General features: G+C 38.6%; 1 protein-coding gene across 1 annotated transcript in view; it reads right to left on the bottom strand.

Annotated features, from left to right (window-relative positions):
* Window positions 1-18,057, bottom strand: part of PPP3R1 (protein phosphatase 3 regulatory subunit B, alpha) — a 51,307-nt gene that overhangs the window by 2,396 nt on the left and 30,854 nt on the right. Inside the window, exons 2-5 of the mRNA XM_032213003.1 lie at window positions 12,826-12,865; window positions 6,312-6,488; window positions 2,515-2,574; window positions 228-412 (exon numbers count right to left, since the gene is read on the bottom strand). Of these exons, the coding sequence (XP_032068894.1) occupies window positions 228-412; window positions 2,515-2,574; window positions 6,312-6,488; window positions 12,826-12,865 (462 nt within the window). The remainder of the gene's footprint in view (window positions 1-227; window positions 413-2,514; window positions 2,575-6,311; window positions 6,489-12,825; window positions 12,866-18,057) is intronic.

Here is an 18,057-nt window from a genome sequence, read left to right as displayed (position 1 = left end):
CCAGTTTGCTCGTGCTCGCGTGCACATGTGATGCTTCTGTGCATGCTCAGAAGCATCTGTGTGGGTGGGCAGAACCTCCAGCCACCGCCACTACCGGTTCGCCCAACCCGAAGCAACCCACCTCTGATGTAAGTAAACTGCCAAATAAAGGGGAAATAGCAGAAACTGAATAAACTATTGGATATCTGAAAGTACTAACTGCAATGATAGGGGGGAAATATACTTACAGCACAGAACTCTTCAAAGGATATTCTTCCATCACCATCTTTATCTGCATTTATTATGGTTTTGTCTACAATTTGCTGCAACTGGGTATCTTTGAGATTGTTCCCAACCATCATTTTCAAAACCTGGAAAAGCTCCCCATTGGAAATATAACCATCTTTATCCATGTCATAGATGCGAAAGGCAACTACCAAGGGGGAAAAAATACAGTTCTGATAAGACTTTCTGAGAGACTGGGAAAGCTGAGATGAGGCTTTTGAATGTTTATTTTAACAGAAACAATTCAATGCAGCTACTAAGAGAACTTGGAAAAAGTTTTCAGAGATTTTGCCCTAGTGAATCAGTATAACTCAGGCTTTGACATTCTTAATTTTTTTTAAAAATTCCATATTTATCATAGCATGAAAGAAACTTTTTGCTCTCTTGATCCTATTAGCTATCTGTGACACCTCCTTGTCTAGCCTGTTTTCTCATTTGTTCATACTCAACTCTTCATCCATTCTGATCTGCAATAGAATTATTGGCTCAAAGTTGATTCAGCCTTCCATCCTTCAGAAGTGGGTAAAATGAGGACCCAAATTGTTGGGGGCAATATGCTGACTCTGTTAACCACTGTAAAGCACTGTAAAGCACTGTAAAGTGGTATTACCAAGTGCTATTGCTATTGCCACTGTGATAGATAGAACAATATGCGCAGATTGAATGCCATGTGTGGTCATGCAGCATGATTCAGGAGCTCTTCAAAAGATATTTGAGGAGGGTATGGGGTCTGGTGGGGTGGGAATCAAGCTTAAGGTCTGTGGGGACCCAACAGAGGAGGAAAAGGCCTGTGAGGATCTAGGGGTGGAAATGCCTGCAGGGACCTGGTAGGGAAACGAAAGGCCTGCTGGGATCTGGTGGGGGGAAAGGCCTGTGGGGACCTGGTGGGGGAATGAAAGGCATGTGGGGACTAGGGTGGGGGACATAGCAGGGAGGCCTGTAGTAAAGATGAACAGCCACAGGGGTGCTGCAGTGGCCATAACTTCGGGACTGGGTTGTAAATAGCTTTTGAGGAGTTGGCTGTGTTATTGAACACCTGTTAAACACCAATTGTAAGTCAAGGACTTTCTGCTTTTTTCTAATGGTCCCATCTGCTCTAAAGCAGTGGTCCTCAACCTTTGCGACTTGATGGCCAGATTCCGGGGGGGGGGGGGGGAACAAGCCACACACCGGCCCACCACTTGCCTGAATCAAGCTGCATGTATGTGAGTGGCCTAATTCCCAGATGGCTACAGCTCAGTAGTGGGCTGCGGTCTGTGGGTTACGAACCCCTGCTCTAAGGAACAGCTTAATGAATTCTTAGCAGCTTAAATATTTTTAGGTATTTGTTATCTTAGTGGTCAAAGTCAGCAAGTGAGACCACTAACTAACTAATAAGACTGTTTAATCACTTTGTGTGTTCCAAAACTCTGAGGTATGATTTTGATTTTATCACAGCAGAGGATGTTTTGACATTTCAACCAGAATAACAGTTGCAAGGGACCTTGGAGATCTAGTCCAACCCCCTGCACAAGTAGGAGACCCTATACCATTCTGGCCTATCCAATCTCTTCTTAAAAATCTCCAGTGATGGAGTACCGCAAATTTCTGGAGACAACCTGTTCCACTAGTTATTTGTTCTCCCTGTCAAGAAATTTATCCTTAGTTCTAGGTTACTAAAAATAAGTCAGTAATGGTAATCTCATTTATCTTCTAAGGACTTGTATTGAAAAGTCTAATATCACTATACAAATAACCAATAGTTACTTTATTTTATATTTTATTTTATATAAATCCCTACTTCCATGGGATTTATAAAAACTATGATGTAATTTGCACAATTTATATAAACTATGATGTAATTTGCACAATCAAAAACATACTTTGTATATCTTATCAAATTCTCATTGCTAAAACTCAGCAAGATAAATACATCTATGGAACTGTATAATTTCTTCCTATATGTTATTGCTAAGGAAGAGTTAAAAACAATTTTATGCACTATTTCTTAGCAAATATCTCACTGTTCAAAGTATCAAAAGGAAAAAGAGGGATGGAAAAGTACTAGCATAGCTATTTTTATGTAAAAACTGTTTACTTCCCCTTAGAAATATGAAAAACATGTTGATGAATCTTTCAATTGTTATCTAGTTCAAGGTATATTAAAATTTACAATGGCTTATAAAGTAAGATTAAGTGAGGGAAGAACAGAAAAAACAACTTTCTAATAAAGCATAGTAGCTTGTAGTTAACAAAATATAATATACTTACACCTCAACTTCTGCTCCTTGTCACCTTTGACACTGAACTGGGAGACTCCTTCTATAAATTCTATAGAATACAGGTATACAGAGAATTTAGAAAATATTTTATACTTCCCAAACCTTGGAAAATATCCTCAAATTTTCTTCCATAGCAATCTTAAAAGCAACAAGTTTTATTTATTGTTTTTATGAACCTGAGTTAGGTATTATATACTAGCATTTTCATATTTGACAAGATCTTGTGACTCTCAGAAGACACATGAAAATGCAGCTTTTAAAGATAATCATTGACTTACAACCATTCTTTCAGCAACTGTTTGAAATTATGATGGTGGTGGACCAAGGGACTTATTACCCATGTGCAAAGTTACAATCATTACTGCAGCTCCAATTGTTACCATGTGGTAAAAATCCAGATCCTTGGCAGCCCAACTCCACTTACAACCATAGGTATGCTGTAGCTCCCTCCACCTACCTATCTCATTGTTCACTTGTCCCAGAAGGCAAACAAGGCTGCTGTGGCCTGGAAAGATTCACTGCCCACCTGGACTATCAGTTCAAGCAAAGCCTTCCTTGGTCTGGGCAGTTCTGTTTGTGCTGGCAGACTGGAAGGGGATGAGGCTTTCCAGGACTAGGCAGCTTTGCTTGGGTTGATGGCTGGGTGAGCAGCTGAGGCTTTCATGGGCAGCTCTGGTCAATTGACACATTACAGCACTCCACCCAACTCGCTTGCTACCTCCCCCACCAGAGGCACCCAGTATTTACATGGGATTTCATCCGCTTAACAACTGCAAAATCACAGTGGCCACAACCAGATGTAGCAGGATTGCAGGCATATGTCTTGCTAAATGACTACTTCGCTCAGTAAGCAAGACTCTGGTTCCAACTGCAGTTATAAGTTGAGGATTACCTATGTTTAAAAGTGTCATGCAGCTGGATGTAGGTGTAATTATTGTTAGTGGTCTTATTTCTCCCTTTAAGCGTTAAGGGGTCTTAGAACAACACAGGTCTCCAAAATTCAAGAGTCAACAGAGTCTGTGTATTGTCAGCAATGGTTGAAAGGGAATGATTAGAAAAATATAATTTACCTTGCATTTTAAGCACATCAAAATCCAACTATTGGCTATCATCTACATTTTAAAGACAAGTATCTACAGCCAAGCCAAATCAGCTACGGGACACAAAATAACGGTTTAATTTCTGACAGAAAAAAATCTTTGCATTAGGACCCGAAAATGTCATTCTGAAAAACCACTATAATTAGGCAGAAAGATGAAAATATGAAATGGAAGGTTGGGACGCTTCATGATCTGTATTAAAGAACTGCAGTCTGCTCAAAAATTATGTCCGTTGATCAGACTATAGGTACTCCTTTTTTAAGCAACTGCTTTGCTTTCACTGTTATGACAGTCATGAAAAAGTAACTTTATGACCAACCCTCACATTAATGACCAACGCAGGGTTGTAAAGCAAAAAAAAGCTGAAGAAAGATCATAAGCACAGTTGCGAGTTTCTCTTAGCAACTCCTTTGTTTAGTGAACCTGTTACCAGTCCCAGTTGTGGTCTCTAAATGAGGACTACTTGTAGTAACAAGTTTGATGCTGCAAGGTCCAATGATTAATCGTAGAAGATAGTGAAAACTCTTAGCAGTTCAATCTCAAGGATTTTGAGACAGAGACAGGGAGATTCCTGATCTGGGCAATCTTGATATGTGGCTAGCTTGTTTGGAAAGTACATTTCAGAAAATGTCTTCCCAAATTATCTAAAATGAAACTCTAAGCATAAAGGAAGACTGAAATTAGACTGAATGATCTGTATCAATAAAAGCAATAACAATGCAGCAGAGATGGAAAAGATTGGCATGCCTTAGGAATTGTAATTGCTGTAAATATTATTGGGAAGGCTACAAGGCCTAAATCCTTATTCGTTTTGGCTGGACCAAAACTGAGTGGGGAAGTATTTTTCAGTCTAATGAAAGTTGACACCATTTATGCCCCAATTTCTCCAGTGCCAATAGTGTGATTGAAATTTTGGGATTTTTTTTACTGAAACAGAAAGTTCCACCATGCTCAAGAAATTATGAGTGTGTTCCCATGCAACTTGAAGAATATGAGTTTTGGAAAAAGTGAAAGGAGTAATGGAATCTGCCATTCTAAAATATTGCCTCCAAAGAGGGGTCTAGCAAATGGGACAAATCATTGTGATGAGCTGGTTAAGAGTTCAACAACATCTGAAAAAATTTACTTCTTCTTTATTCCTCTTTTACTGCTTTGGTTGTTGAAGGGGATACAAAGTTCTGGCTCTTGCTCTTCTGTTGGTCTCAACTATTGTTAACTATTAACTATTGTAGTAGTATATCTTCTTGTCTCTTCATTTTCCTGTGTTCTTTGACCTTCTCCTCTTTTTGTACATGCTTTGTATGTTATGGAATCCCATGACAAAAATATACGGCATCTTTACTTCAGGAGCTCAGGATGACATACATAGCATTTCATCCAATTTTTCCCATCAATACCATGAGGCACATTGGGTTGAATACAGATAATCCTCAACCTACAATCGTAATTGGCATCAGAACATCCATCATTAAGTGATAGTTATTAAATGAGTGATGCCCTGTGAGGATTCTTGATGTTCCAAAGACTAGGTACTCCACAGTATAGCAATTGGCATGTTCATTACATGGTTTTAAACAAATCTGGCTTCCCCCATTGACTTTACTAGTCAGAAGTCTCCTGGAAAATTGCAAATGGCTAACACATAACCCCCCAGCTGAATCTGTTGTAAATAAATGCTGACTGTCAAGTGCCTGAATTTTGATCAAATGACTGCAGGATACAAGGATGGTTGTAAGTCACTTTCTTTGGTGCCATCGTAGCTGAACTATTGTTAAATGAATAGTCATTGAGAACTATCTGTATAACTGTCTGAAGTGATACAAGGAACTTCCATAGTACGGATGGAATACAATTTGTGTCCCTCTAACTGAACTACAATATTTTTACTGTCACATCACATTGGGGTTATATGGAGATGCACTTAGCACCAAGCAGTCCATTTGCAATCTCTGGACTGCAAATAAATTCCGTATAAGTACATAATTATATATTGGAATCATAGAGACCTAATAAAAAATACTGAATGTGGAGGCTTAAAATCCTGTTTCTTTAGGATGACAGATTATTTAAATTATTTAAATATACTCCTAAACTATTATTTAAAAAAATACAGCTCAGGGACTTTTGTTTATTTTACTCTTCAATACGTTTTAACTTTTCAAATTCTGAAGTATCATGACTATCTTCAAGATCATTTCTTTTTACACTAACCCAATTAAGTATTAAGACTTTTTCATGGCTTTTTTGCAATCTCTGTGCCATTTGAAATGCTATCAGGGATAGATATTAGGGTTTTCACTGTAGCACAACTGTCCAAGAAACTAATTTCCAGTTGGGTTAACTCATGGTGATTAGCACTTTTAAAAACTGAATCAAGTGAGGTGTTTCCACTGAGGGAATTGCACCCATGAGTAAGACAAAACCGTTTTTTCTTTCCCCAAACAGATATACAATTACCAAACTGTTAAATGCTTTCCAACATTTCAGAGAAATTATTTATTAAGCATATGAATCCTTCCTAGCTAATAATACAAAACATTTCTCAACTGGAAAGCTATATTATCACGTAGAACATGAATAACTGAAGCTTATAAGTAATTCTAAAAAACTAAAAAAAATCTACATCTTATCACATTAGGTGAAAGCTGACATTGAATGTGTGTATAGCAAATTAATTTTTTCTTACCTTTGAAGTCTACTTCTCCATTTCCATCAGTATCAAATATATCTATTACTCGTTGTACCAAGGGATTCTGTTGTAACTCAGGCAAAGACATAAATTCTTCCACACTTAAAGAACCAGAGTTATCTAAGTCAAGCTTCTTAAATCTCTTCCCCAATCGTTTAATCTCATCTGCATCAACTGGCAAAGGGGGAGGGGGAAAAGACAGAGAAATATGAAAACCCAAAATGAATATATAATAGTTCTTTCTTGTAATACAATTTCTTGTTCAGATTCAAAAACAACTGTTTAAGAATGTAGATATCCCCCTGCTCTTATACACCAACAGGTTTAAATATAATAAATTAAAATGGATTACCTTTTACAGGACCGGCCATTGCAAATTTTACTTTACAGCTCTGTATAACCTAATATACGCTGACTCAAGTGTTCAAAGGACTAACAGTGCTTAGTTAACTTCAGCCTTATGTTTACAAGCATCTGTCAAGTACAAATCTCCTTCTAATTATCTAACCAGTCAATTATCTTTTAAATAGGAGGGAATGAGAGGGAGGTCAGTGCAATGCATACAAAAATGAGTTTATTTAAATCTTTAGTTTTAACTCCTTATGAAACTGAACTGGTGTTGGTCAATATTAAATTTATAACTCTATAAAGAAATTATCAAACAAAAGATCAGATGCCATTCTCCTTAACCATCTATTAAATATCAAATATTCTTTATTTTAAAAAATATAATCTTACCAAATTTTGTCTCTTTTGACTGAAATGTGTATTATTTCATTCTATAATATTATAGAATATAAGCCTGGATACTTTTCTTTGAGGAAAAATCAACATTAGGATGAAATGGAATGTTGCATCATTTTCTTTATAAACAACAACAAAAAGATAGCCACACTATATGTCATTTTACAAGTAACAGAATAAGCTGAATAAGCATCAGAAGTATATGATGTTATGTAGTTCTACATATTCTTTGAATATATTTGAAACTGACCTGTTAATGTTAAGGAATTTTCCTATAGACTGAAGGGATTATACCTAATTGTATCCACCTGTTAGTAGGCGAATATCAGCTAGTGATTGGACACCAGTCATTTAATTGATTGCTTCTACATCAGATCACACCATCCCAACATTACAGGAAAAAGAAAAAGAAGTCCATAGTAAACACGGACTTCAAAAACCACTGCAAATACTACAAAGTTTTATATAGCAGTTACAAACATGTGTGTCTGTGTGCAAGTACCATATATACTTTCTATCTAATATAGATTACTGAAATAATTAAATACACTTTTTAGTCAATTATTGATGTAATGGAGCAATTGCATGCATGTGTTATAAAGTATAGTCAGTCTTCAATTTACAACCACAACTGGGACTGGAATTTTAGTTGTTAAGCAAAATGGTTGTGAGACAGCATGATGCTTCACTTAACAACTAGAATCCATTCCCAGTTGCAACTGTTAAATAATCTCTCAGATCATTAAATAGACTGAGTCCCAGGTGCCTTCGAGGGAAGGAAGGCCCAGGGGACTCCACTTCTCTGCCACCTATACAGCTACCTATACAGCAAATTGGAGAACAATTCATAGTAAAAAAAATTCTATGCCACTAGCAAGCTTGATCAAAACTTTGTTTTGTATTAAGTAGCCATTGGATTATGAACACAAGATACAAATTCATATTTTCTATTCAAAACTGAATTTAGGTATCAGTGTAGTGGTGCTCTGTATTTATATAATATCATTTTAAGTATATATTAGCATCTTACAACATGTATTTGTTTTCTCCAAAAGATGGTATAATATAGTAAAACCCTATGTGAAGTTGACAATATAGAACTCTGAAAAATAAGAGTTCTAATTTAATTCTTCTGGAAAAAGCTGTGTTATGTGTTATTCCAATTTGGGAGCAAAAAGAACCAGAACCATACTGTGACTATTAGCGTTTGTGCAAAACAAATTTGAATTCATACTAAAAGTAGTACTTTCAATTTTCAAATATCATGCACTGAGATTCAATCTATTTAATCATATTATTGTAAGATGTAAGTCAGTGGAACTTCCAATAACTGTTGAATATATACTTACCAATCCTGAAAGCATGATATTCTTCCAGTATGATTTCAGGAACAGCGTATATATAACAAAATCTTAATTCTAGAGTACAATTACAATTGAGAATACCACAAAAGTCTTTAGAAATTTTTTTGAGTGCAATATTGTAAATGTAATGTTTAGCAAGCTGAAAACAAAATCAAAAGACTTAGAAGTTGTGGGTTCTCTTAATGATAAAATAAAAGTTTCCAATGCATCTGGTTCATCCTGGGAAGAATATGACTGGATCAAATTGTTCCTGCAAGGCCTCTTTTTCAGTTATCAATCCCTAACAGTTTTGAGGAGTATTAGGAGATAAAGCAAGTGAAAAGTCAGTTTGACTAAGCAAACTCATCTTCAGACACCTCGCTGACAGCTGAGTAAGCAGGAGGGGAGGCTCCGGTGGATTGAGTGTGAGCTCCTATGGTCTGCACCCTAGCTTTGGCCTTGTTCTGGAGGGGCAAGGTGAGACCCAGCTGTTGGGTGCCATCTACAGTCTCCTGTGATATCGCCCGTGCAACCACCTCCTGCATCACTTGGGATAACCCAGGAGTGATCCCAGAAATAGGGCCAGAAGGGGGAGACTCCTCCCCCGTTAGAAAGCAGGCCTCCTCCATGTCCACCTCTTCCAGGGAGGAATCGGGAGACCTGGGGAATGCCCTGGAAGGGTTGGGAGAAAAACCAAAGTCCCCTTCGTCCACCAGAGATGGAGAGCCCTCGCGTGGAATATCCACTATGGGGATGTCCGCAGGAACCTGAGGCAAAGGAGTTCAGTCTGTAATTTCGAATGAATGGAGACAGCAAGGACCAAGTAGCTGCCCGACAGATCTCCTCAATAGGTGCTTGAGTAGCCCAGGCAGCCATCGTCACGGCGCTCCTCATGGAGTGTGCTGTTATATGAGGAGGAACAGGCCTGGCTTGTTGTTCGTAGGCCAACTTGAAGCATGCGCGCAGCCAACAACCTATGGTGGAAGATGACACTTTCCTGCCCTTTGAGGAGGGCTGGAATGAAATGAAGAATGATTCCAACTTGCAAAAGGAGGCCGTTGTCTTTTTGTACACCCGCACATCACAGCGCACATCTAGTTTGTGCCAGACACGCTCCCTGGGATGGCTAGGGTGCGGGCAAAAGTCGGGTAGGATCTCCTCCTGCGTCCTGTGGAATAAGCTGTTAATTTTTGGTAAAAAGGCTGGATCCAATCTCAGAATGACCCTGTCCGAATGTATAATACAAAGGTCCACCGGAATGAAGAGCGCAACCAGCTCCGAGATTCTGCGCGCCGAGGTAATGGCTACGAGGAAGGCAGTTTTGAGCGACAAATGCCGTAGACTAATAGGTTCGAATAGGTTCGAATGGCGGTGACATTAGGGTCTGCAAGCCAATTGACAAGTCCCAAGTTGAGTAACGGAAGGCGTAAGTTGGTAGCACCCTTCAGGAAGCTGTGAACCCTTGGGTGTCTGCTGAGCGGTTGAGAATCATCTCTGGACAAGGTGGTGGCCAGGGCTGCTGTCTGCCTCCGAAGTGTGTTGGGGGCAAGGCCCTTGTCCAAGCCGTCCTGGAGAAAATCCAGGATTTGCGGAATTGTCGCAGCTGTGGTGATGATTTGAAGGGAGTGACACCAGGAGGAAAAACTGGTCCATGTCGCATCATAGATCTGCACAGTAGAAGGTCTCTTGGACGCCTGAATGGTGCGGATGACCTTGTCAGAGAAATTATCCTGCCTCAGGAGCTCCCCCTCAAGTGCCACACGGCCAATTGAAGCCATTGAGGATCCAGGTGAGGAATGGCCCCCTGGCAGAGGGAGATCTGCTCTTGAGGAATGAGCCAATGCTTGGTCACCGACAGACTGACAAGGTCGGTGAACCAGGACCTCCTTGGCCAGTGCGAAGCAACGAGCAGTACCTCGGCCCCCTCCAGCAGGATCTTCCTGATCACCTGGGGTATCAGTGAGAAGGGCAGGAACGCATGTAACAGTCCCAGAGGCCAGCAGCATCGAAGAGCATCTGTCCCTTCCGCGTCGGGGCATTGGAACCTTGAAATGAACCGGGAGATCTGAGCGTTCTCGGGGCTGGCAAACAGATCTAGAACCTGGAGACCAAATCATTGTGTCAGCTGGTGGAGCAGAGATGGATGTAGCTGCCACTCCGAATTGCTGATGGTCGTTCTGCTCAGCCAGTCCGCTGTCACGTTGTCTTCCCCAGAGATGTGGTCTGCCCTCAAGGACTCAGTGACGTTTCGCCCATCACCCCAACGCCTCTGCCTCCGACATCAGGGCAGTCGATTGAGTGCTGCCCTGATGATTGACATAAGCCTTGGTGGTGATGTTGTCCATCAGAATGAGGACATGACGGCCCTCAATGAATCGACGGAAGTGGCACAGGGCAAATCTGGTGGCTCTGAGCTCCAGGCGAGCTCCGCCTGCGACCACCTGCCCTGCATCACATGAGTCTGTAGATGGGTGCCCCAGCCATATAAGCTGGCGTCTGTTGTTATGACCAGGTGCTCTGGTTCCTTGAAGAGGGACCCTTTCGCTAGTGCTGAGGATTGCCACCACCCGAGCGACCGAACCACTCTTGGGGGAATGGTAACCACCCTCTTGGAGTTGCTGGCTTTGCGTCACTGTATGAGGAGAAGGAAGCACTGAAGTTCTCGTGCATGCAGCTGTGCCCACAGGACTACAGCGATGCACAAGATCAGCTTCCCCAGCAGCTGAGATAGAGTCAGTTTCTTGAGGTCCAGTATGGCTCTCACCTCTCCCGAGGCTTTGGGAACCAGAAAGAGGATCGAGTAGCATCCCCTGCCTTCTTGACCCCGGGGCACTTGCTCTATGGCCGCTATGTCCAGTAGATGCTGGATCTCCGCCTGCATCATTTGTCGCTTGTGAGTTGATTTTGGGATGGGGCAATGAATGAAGGACCGAGGGGGGAGGGAAAGGAAGTCTAAGGTGAGGCCGTGATGGATCATGTTCAGTACCCAAGCGCCCGTCGTTGTCTCCTCCCACTGGTCGGAGTAACGCTGTAGCCGACGGTCACTTGGGTCTGCAAGGAACGGTTGGAAAACCCCCCTCGAAAGGACCTGCGGTTCCCTTGCTGTCTGGATTTGTCCCTGAAGGACACCCTATCCTGGGTATGGTCCTGTGATTGGGAATAGGACCTGGTAAAACTCCCCGAAGTGGAAAGGGAGTCATTGTTCCGAAAAGGCTGCTTATGAAAATAGGAGTGGCCTTTGCGGTCCGGTTTCTTGGTGACCGCCGGTAAGATCTTTCGTTTGTCCTTGGACTCAATCAAGACAGAGTCCATAACCTCCCCAAATAGCTTGCCACCCTTGAAGGGAGCCAACTTCCACTGAAGGAGGCATGGCTACACAATTTTTGAACTCAGTCTTTGGGCAGCAAGCTGAAGTTAACTCATGCTTGGACACTCCAAGCAGCGCCTAGGAGAAAGACAGGATTACAATGAAATATGTACATCTCTTGGTTAAAGAAGTTCAAAGGGACTGAGAATACATTTTCATGGTTTGTTGAAACTAATTTAAATCTTTCACCTTGTGCATACCTTTTGGGAAGAAAGACTAAATGACAATGTTTATGTATAACAAATCCTTCCAGCCTTTCTTTTCCAACTCACAGACTATTTCAATAGATCCATTCATCATTTAGGAGTAGCTTTACAAGGTACTGATACAAGAATAATACAGCAGAATACCATATAGATTTTATATATACAAATTCATTTAGCAAAATTTCATATACTACACTGTTATATTAGATTATAATTGAAGCTGAATTACTTCCAAGAATTATAATTGGCCTTCCTCCTTTAAAGCAGGTAATAAGAGACACTTTGGTCTATTGGTTTAGGCACCAGGCTAGAAGCCAGGAGATTGAATTCTAGTCCTGCTTAAGATATGAAACCTGGCTGGACAGCTTTGGGTCAGTCACTCTCTCCCAGACCAACTCACATCACTGGTTTGTTGTTGTAGGGAAACTAGGAGGAGGAGGAAGGAATATTATGTTGAGTTATTTATAAAAATAATTAAGATGGGATACCAATAAATAAATAAATAAAAATTTAAGTTGAAAAATGCAAGTTTTAAAAAATACATTATTTGCATGCCCAACAAAAATGTAGGGCATAAAGAACCTCTAATCCACTGATTTTTATCCTTTGAAGGTACAAATCAAATACTACTAATATATTGACCAGTTATCCTTAAAACAGATACTATTCAATGGTAGCTCATTCTCAATTAGCAGAAGCAATTTACCCCTGCCCTATGGTGAGAAAAAAATAGCCTATTTTTGCCTTTTTATTATAAACTTGAACTATCTATTCTCTTCCATACTGAGAAGATATTCTCAGAACAGCAGCTGCATTTTTGTTACAATCAATCTAGGTAAAGTTGAACTTACAGTGTGAACACATTTCCAGTGGGTAGCTTGCTTCGTTTCCCTGAAATGAGAGAAAAAAAGTGTTGTTTAAAAAGGCATTTTGATATAAAGGAGCCAATGGAATACACCAAATATTTTCCTGAAATTATGTTGTTCTATTTTTAAATATTGTTACAATTATCACTAAATTAAGTAGTACTAATTAGTGGAATATTGATTATATTTCCAGTATCAGTGATGAAAATTTGCAATTTATTAAGATCAATTATAGACAACATGGATCAAAATGACACCTTTAATACATACAAAATTCTATATGGATTATTGAACAAAATATATACATACTAAATATATTCTGCTCCAATTTATTTCAGCATGTAATGCCTGCTGGCAACAAAATTAAAAATAGTACATAGGGTTCTTAAATATTGGGAGGTAGTGGAAACTATTAACAATAAAATGTAATTGAATCCTGGAAAAAAATAAGATTGACAAAAGGATTTTTTTTTACACAATGTATAATTAATCCTTGAAATTCACTACAAGTTGTGCAAGCTACATCTTGTCTGATTCAAAAAAGGATTGAACCAATTCCCGGGGGTCATGGAAATCAATGGTTAGCAGCCTTGACAGCAGTGGGACTGCCTCTGAAGGTCTCTGGTTGGAAACCAGTGAGCCTCCTTATGCAAATAGTTGGCTGCTGTGAGAAATACTACTGGATTACATGGACAAAGGTCCAATCCAGTAGTGCAGCACTTCTTAAGAATGAATAGACAAACCTGCATAGTATGGTAAAATAATTTTTAGAAACATTTAAGTCAACTACTTGACACATTTGAGCAAGCACTTCTTTCCAAAAACCAACCATGCTTCTTGAGTGTCAACTCAAGAACTTAAAGAAGAGATGTTAGCATTAATGGGGCTAAACTGACAAGTTACTTTGATCCTTCTTTAGAAATAAGACAATCAACTACAATTCTTATCTTTTGGAAATAGGATCTGTCTTTTTCCAATCACTATAAATATTAATTCAAACCTTTTTTGAACTCTGGAGCCATTTAATTCTTCCAGTTTTTATCTATTAAGTCCGTGTTACCTCCTTTTCTCCACCCACCTTTATACTGGCTCATGCTCTTTCTTTCTAAACAAAGTAAACCATTAATTGTAGCTTATCTTTACCACAATACACCTCTGTTTCCTTGCAATTATATTTAAATTTTCTTTTTCTAATTCCAAACCAAAGATAGTATTTGCAATACAAGAAAGGCTTCATACCTGTCTTGATATAAACTAAGAAATACATCTGTATCTTATTTACTCTCTAGTACATATTATCTCATGGACATCAACTGCAATTTTAAGAGAGTTCATCTATAGGTAATCCTTGAGGTATGACCACAATTGAGATTGGTATTTCTCTTGCAAGCCACTGCAGTTGTAAGTTGAATTTGTCTGGTTTTTACAACAATTTTTCCAGAGCTCGTTAAGCAAAGGCCAATTTTCCCAGTGAGAATTTTTTGGCAGAAATTGGCAAAAAAGATCACAAAGTGTGATCAATTCAGTGCAGGATGCTGCAAACAGTCTTAAATGTGAGCTGGTTGCCAAGTACCAAAATTGTAATGGTGTGATTATGGGGATGATGCAACAGTTTTAAGTGCAAGTACAGGTCAGGTTATTTTTCCCAACTTTGAAATGTCATTAAACAAAGTTATAAGAAAGTATTACCTCCGCTCATTTGGTAAACTACAAAGTATATTCTTGAATCTATGCTAAAATAAACGTATCTATGCTAAAAAAAAAAAAACCACATCATACTAGCATCTAGATTATTTGCACACTGTATATTAGCCTACCTGAATAATAATAGTTTTTTACCTTTTTTTTCTTGTCACACAGTATAGGTCAGTGATGGCCAACCTTTTCGTCACCTATTATGCAATGCACATGTGCCCTCCCATCCCTCGCGCGTGCAACCCCCCCTGCATGTGAAAAAGAGTCATAAGTCACTTTTTTCAGTGACACTGTAACTTTGAACGGTCACTAAGTGAACTATTGTAAGTCGAGGATTACCTGTACAATTGTTTACCGTTTCAGTTGTAAAAAGGGCTTACACCACAAACAGGAGTGATATTCACACTCTTTTCATTTCTTCCTTTTTACTGTGGTAAGCCACCTAAAGTAGCCCCAGAAAGACAGGAGACGAATAAATTTAACCAACAAACAAATATTCTTGTAACTATGTAAATCAAAAGTACGTCTTCCTGGAATCAGGCAGTAATTGCAATGGGCAAAGCACAATCCTAGGAAAAATCATGGTTGCTTTAAAGAGATGGAAACCAGTGTAATAGTTTCACATTTATAGAAACCAGAGCTCAATAACCCACATTATGGAGCTCTTCTGTTATGATTGCCTCTAATTTGATGACTTTCATCCAATAGATACCATATTTTTCGGAGTATAAGACGCACCAAGTTTTGAACAGGCAAATAAAAGTTTTTCCACTCTGCAAACCTCCCCAAAACAGCCCATTTTTTGTGAAAATTGGCCTTTTTTTCCCCAAAAAAGAGGCAAGAATAGCCTTTAGGGGACTTGCAGAGTGCTCCTGGGGGGTGCCCCCCCCAAAATAAGCAAAAAACGAGCCTGTTTGTGTCAAAAGAATTGCATACATAGCCCTTAGGAGGCTTATAGACTGCTCCTGGAGGCTGGAGGGGGGGGGCAAAATTGAGCAAATAATAGCCCGTTTTTCACTCATTTCTGCCCTCCCCAGCCCCCAGCTCTCTGAAAGCCCTCTACAGGCTCTGCACAGCCATTTTGGTGAAGGGGACGGTGTTTCAGGAGGCAAAAAATGCTGTATTCAGTGTATAAGACGCACCCAGATTTTCAGCCTCTTTTTTGAGGGAAAAAGGTGTTTCTTATACTCTGAAAAATACGGTACCTAAGATTCATTTTCTTTCACTAAATTTCTATAACCAGATCTTTAATTCTCATTTTTTTTCTTTCCAGTTAAATGGTACTGATGTAATGCTATGATCTTATCCTAACTTGCAATGAACTGAATTTATCCTAAATCAACAGAAGGCACATCAGGAAACACAAATTTTTAATAGAGCCATTGCTGATTGTAGTTCCCTAACATTTTATCATTTTCTTCTTTTATATTTGTCATGGGGCAGTTTAATTCAGCATACATCTGTGAATGTTTTCCCTTTTTCTGTTCATCCTGTGGATATGGAGTATTACTTTTTTTAAGCTGATTTTTTTCTATAAAGACCATATGTCTAAAAGAAATAATTTTAATTTCCAAATTCTTATGATTTGGTTCTAAAACAACTGCACAGAAATTAATATATCCATATACATGCTGCATGTACACTTACATTGATTTTCTTTTCAGCAAATGTACACCTCAATATGTAGATATTTTTCTGACTACCATTGTTTTTACTTGAAGATTATGAAGTCACAGCTGAAAGGCTAAGAGTCTTTCAGTTGCTGTATATGTATTTTTAAATACTAAATCAATGCAGCTGAGCTATTATCTCAAGCAGGAATGATGCAAAAAATTAAAAATTTCAGGAAGATTGTTTATTCTTCTTTCATTTCTATACATATTTCAAATTTTAAGCAAGCTCTCAAACTGTCAAGCAAGGAGAAATCAGCCTCTTATAAAATTCAAAACTATTTAAATAATAGTTTAAAATAAAGACAGAAAGACAAAGAATGAAAAGAGGAATGTATATGTATGTGTTTTTGCTACATCTTTTTATTTGTTGGCTCTGTCAACATTGCAGAGAACACTAATAATATTAACTATGACTAATCTGAACACACAAATCGTACTTCTGAATTATTTTTAAAAAACCTAGAAGCTGTCAATTCTTTTACTATAGTCAATCAACCAGGTCATTAAAGTAATTTCAGATTCACTCTCAAGCTTTCCTCATATTCTTCAACTCCTCCCTCTTTATTTTTCTTGCCATCCTTTAATTAATCGTTTGAACTGTTGACATAGGATTATCCATAGTACTGTATTCTAAAACATGGCCATCTCTCAATTCTTAAACTTAAAACACTATTTTTTACACTTAAAATATAAAGGAAGGCTTAAACCAATCTTCAGACATCTGGCGTAGAATGTCAATGGAGATTCACAATCATCCAGGTCGTGATTGTCCCAAAGGTGCTGTTCAAAGCACAATTGGACTTTCTTGATTTTTTCCTTGAAACATTTCACTTCTCATCCAAGAAGCTTCTTCAGTGTGGTGTAGGATAGTTAGACAATCTATAATATATACCCACTATTTTTAAAACCAAACTTTTCCCACCCAACTCCCATTATTTTGAAAAGCAGCAACAAGAGGGGGGTGGGGGGGTTCTTTAAACATTTAAGAATTTTCAGCCTCAATTCTTAAAAGAAGCAAGTAATTGTATAATTTGGGGTTAAAAATTTTAATTACCGTTACATCTTCTATCAAATATATATCTTTCCAGATTAATCTGTGGACAAAACATTAACAAGAAAATGTTCTTCTGTAGTGAAATTTTCCCTAATCTAATATTGAAAGTATTAAGGTAAACTGAAAGCAGATGACAGAAAGAAGGTCTTCAGCTGACAGTCACTTAACCTGTGAAGCAGCTGTCTATGACTCATTAACTATTTATAGTCACATACAGGAATCAACTTAAGTCTTGGCTATAATGTACAGATCTAACTTAGAAGCAGACTGAAGAAACTGAATTTAAACTGCTTTTAAAGACAAATGTCACAATCAACAGTTTAATGCATTACTTCCACCCCAAAATAAACAATTACTTCCTTCATTTAAGAATTGAGAAGGAAAATTCTTAAATAATGTATCCTAAGAACTACTTCACAAGTATGAGATCAAACAAATGGGTAAACATCTTAACAGTTTGAAAATAATGAAAAGTCCATTGTCTATTGTGAAAAAGAGAAATTAAGGCCAGGTGACACATTCCATGAAAAAAAAATCATTTTGTCCAACAAAGTGCTGCCTGAAACAGGTGAACAAACAAAGTTAAATTATAATACTATTTACTAATACATAGGTATGTGGTTAGAAGGATTTCTAGCTCTATCCAAGCATATTGCAGAGTTGAAAAATATTGCTAAACCAGAATGGAGCACTGTTGCAGAGTGTGGCAGTGTTCTTTATGGAGCAGCATCCTTCCAGCTTTAAATAAAAGTATGTATTTGGGGTTCCTCAGATAAACCCAATCTCAACATGATC

This window comes from Thamnophis elegans, chromosome 3 (assembly GCF_009769535.1).
Source record: "Thamnophis elegans isolate rThaEle1 chromosome 3, rThaEle1.pri, whole genome shotgun sequence".
Taxonomy (NCBI): Eukaryota; Metazoa; Chordata; class Lepidosauria; order Squamata; family Colubridae; genus Thamnophis; species Thamnophis elegans.
The sequence above is the reverse complement of the archived record's forward strand: the minus strand, read 5'-3'. Positions and strand labels throughout refer to the sequence as shown.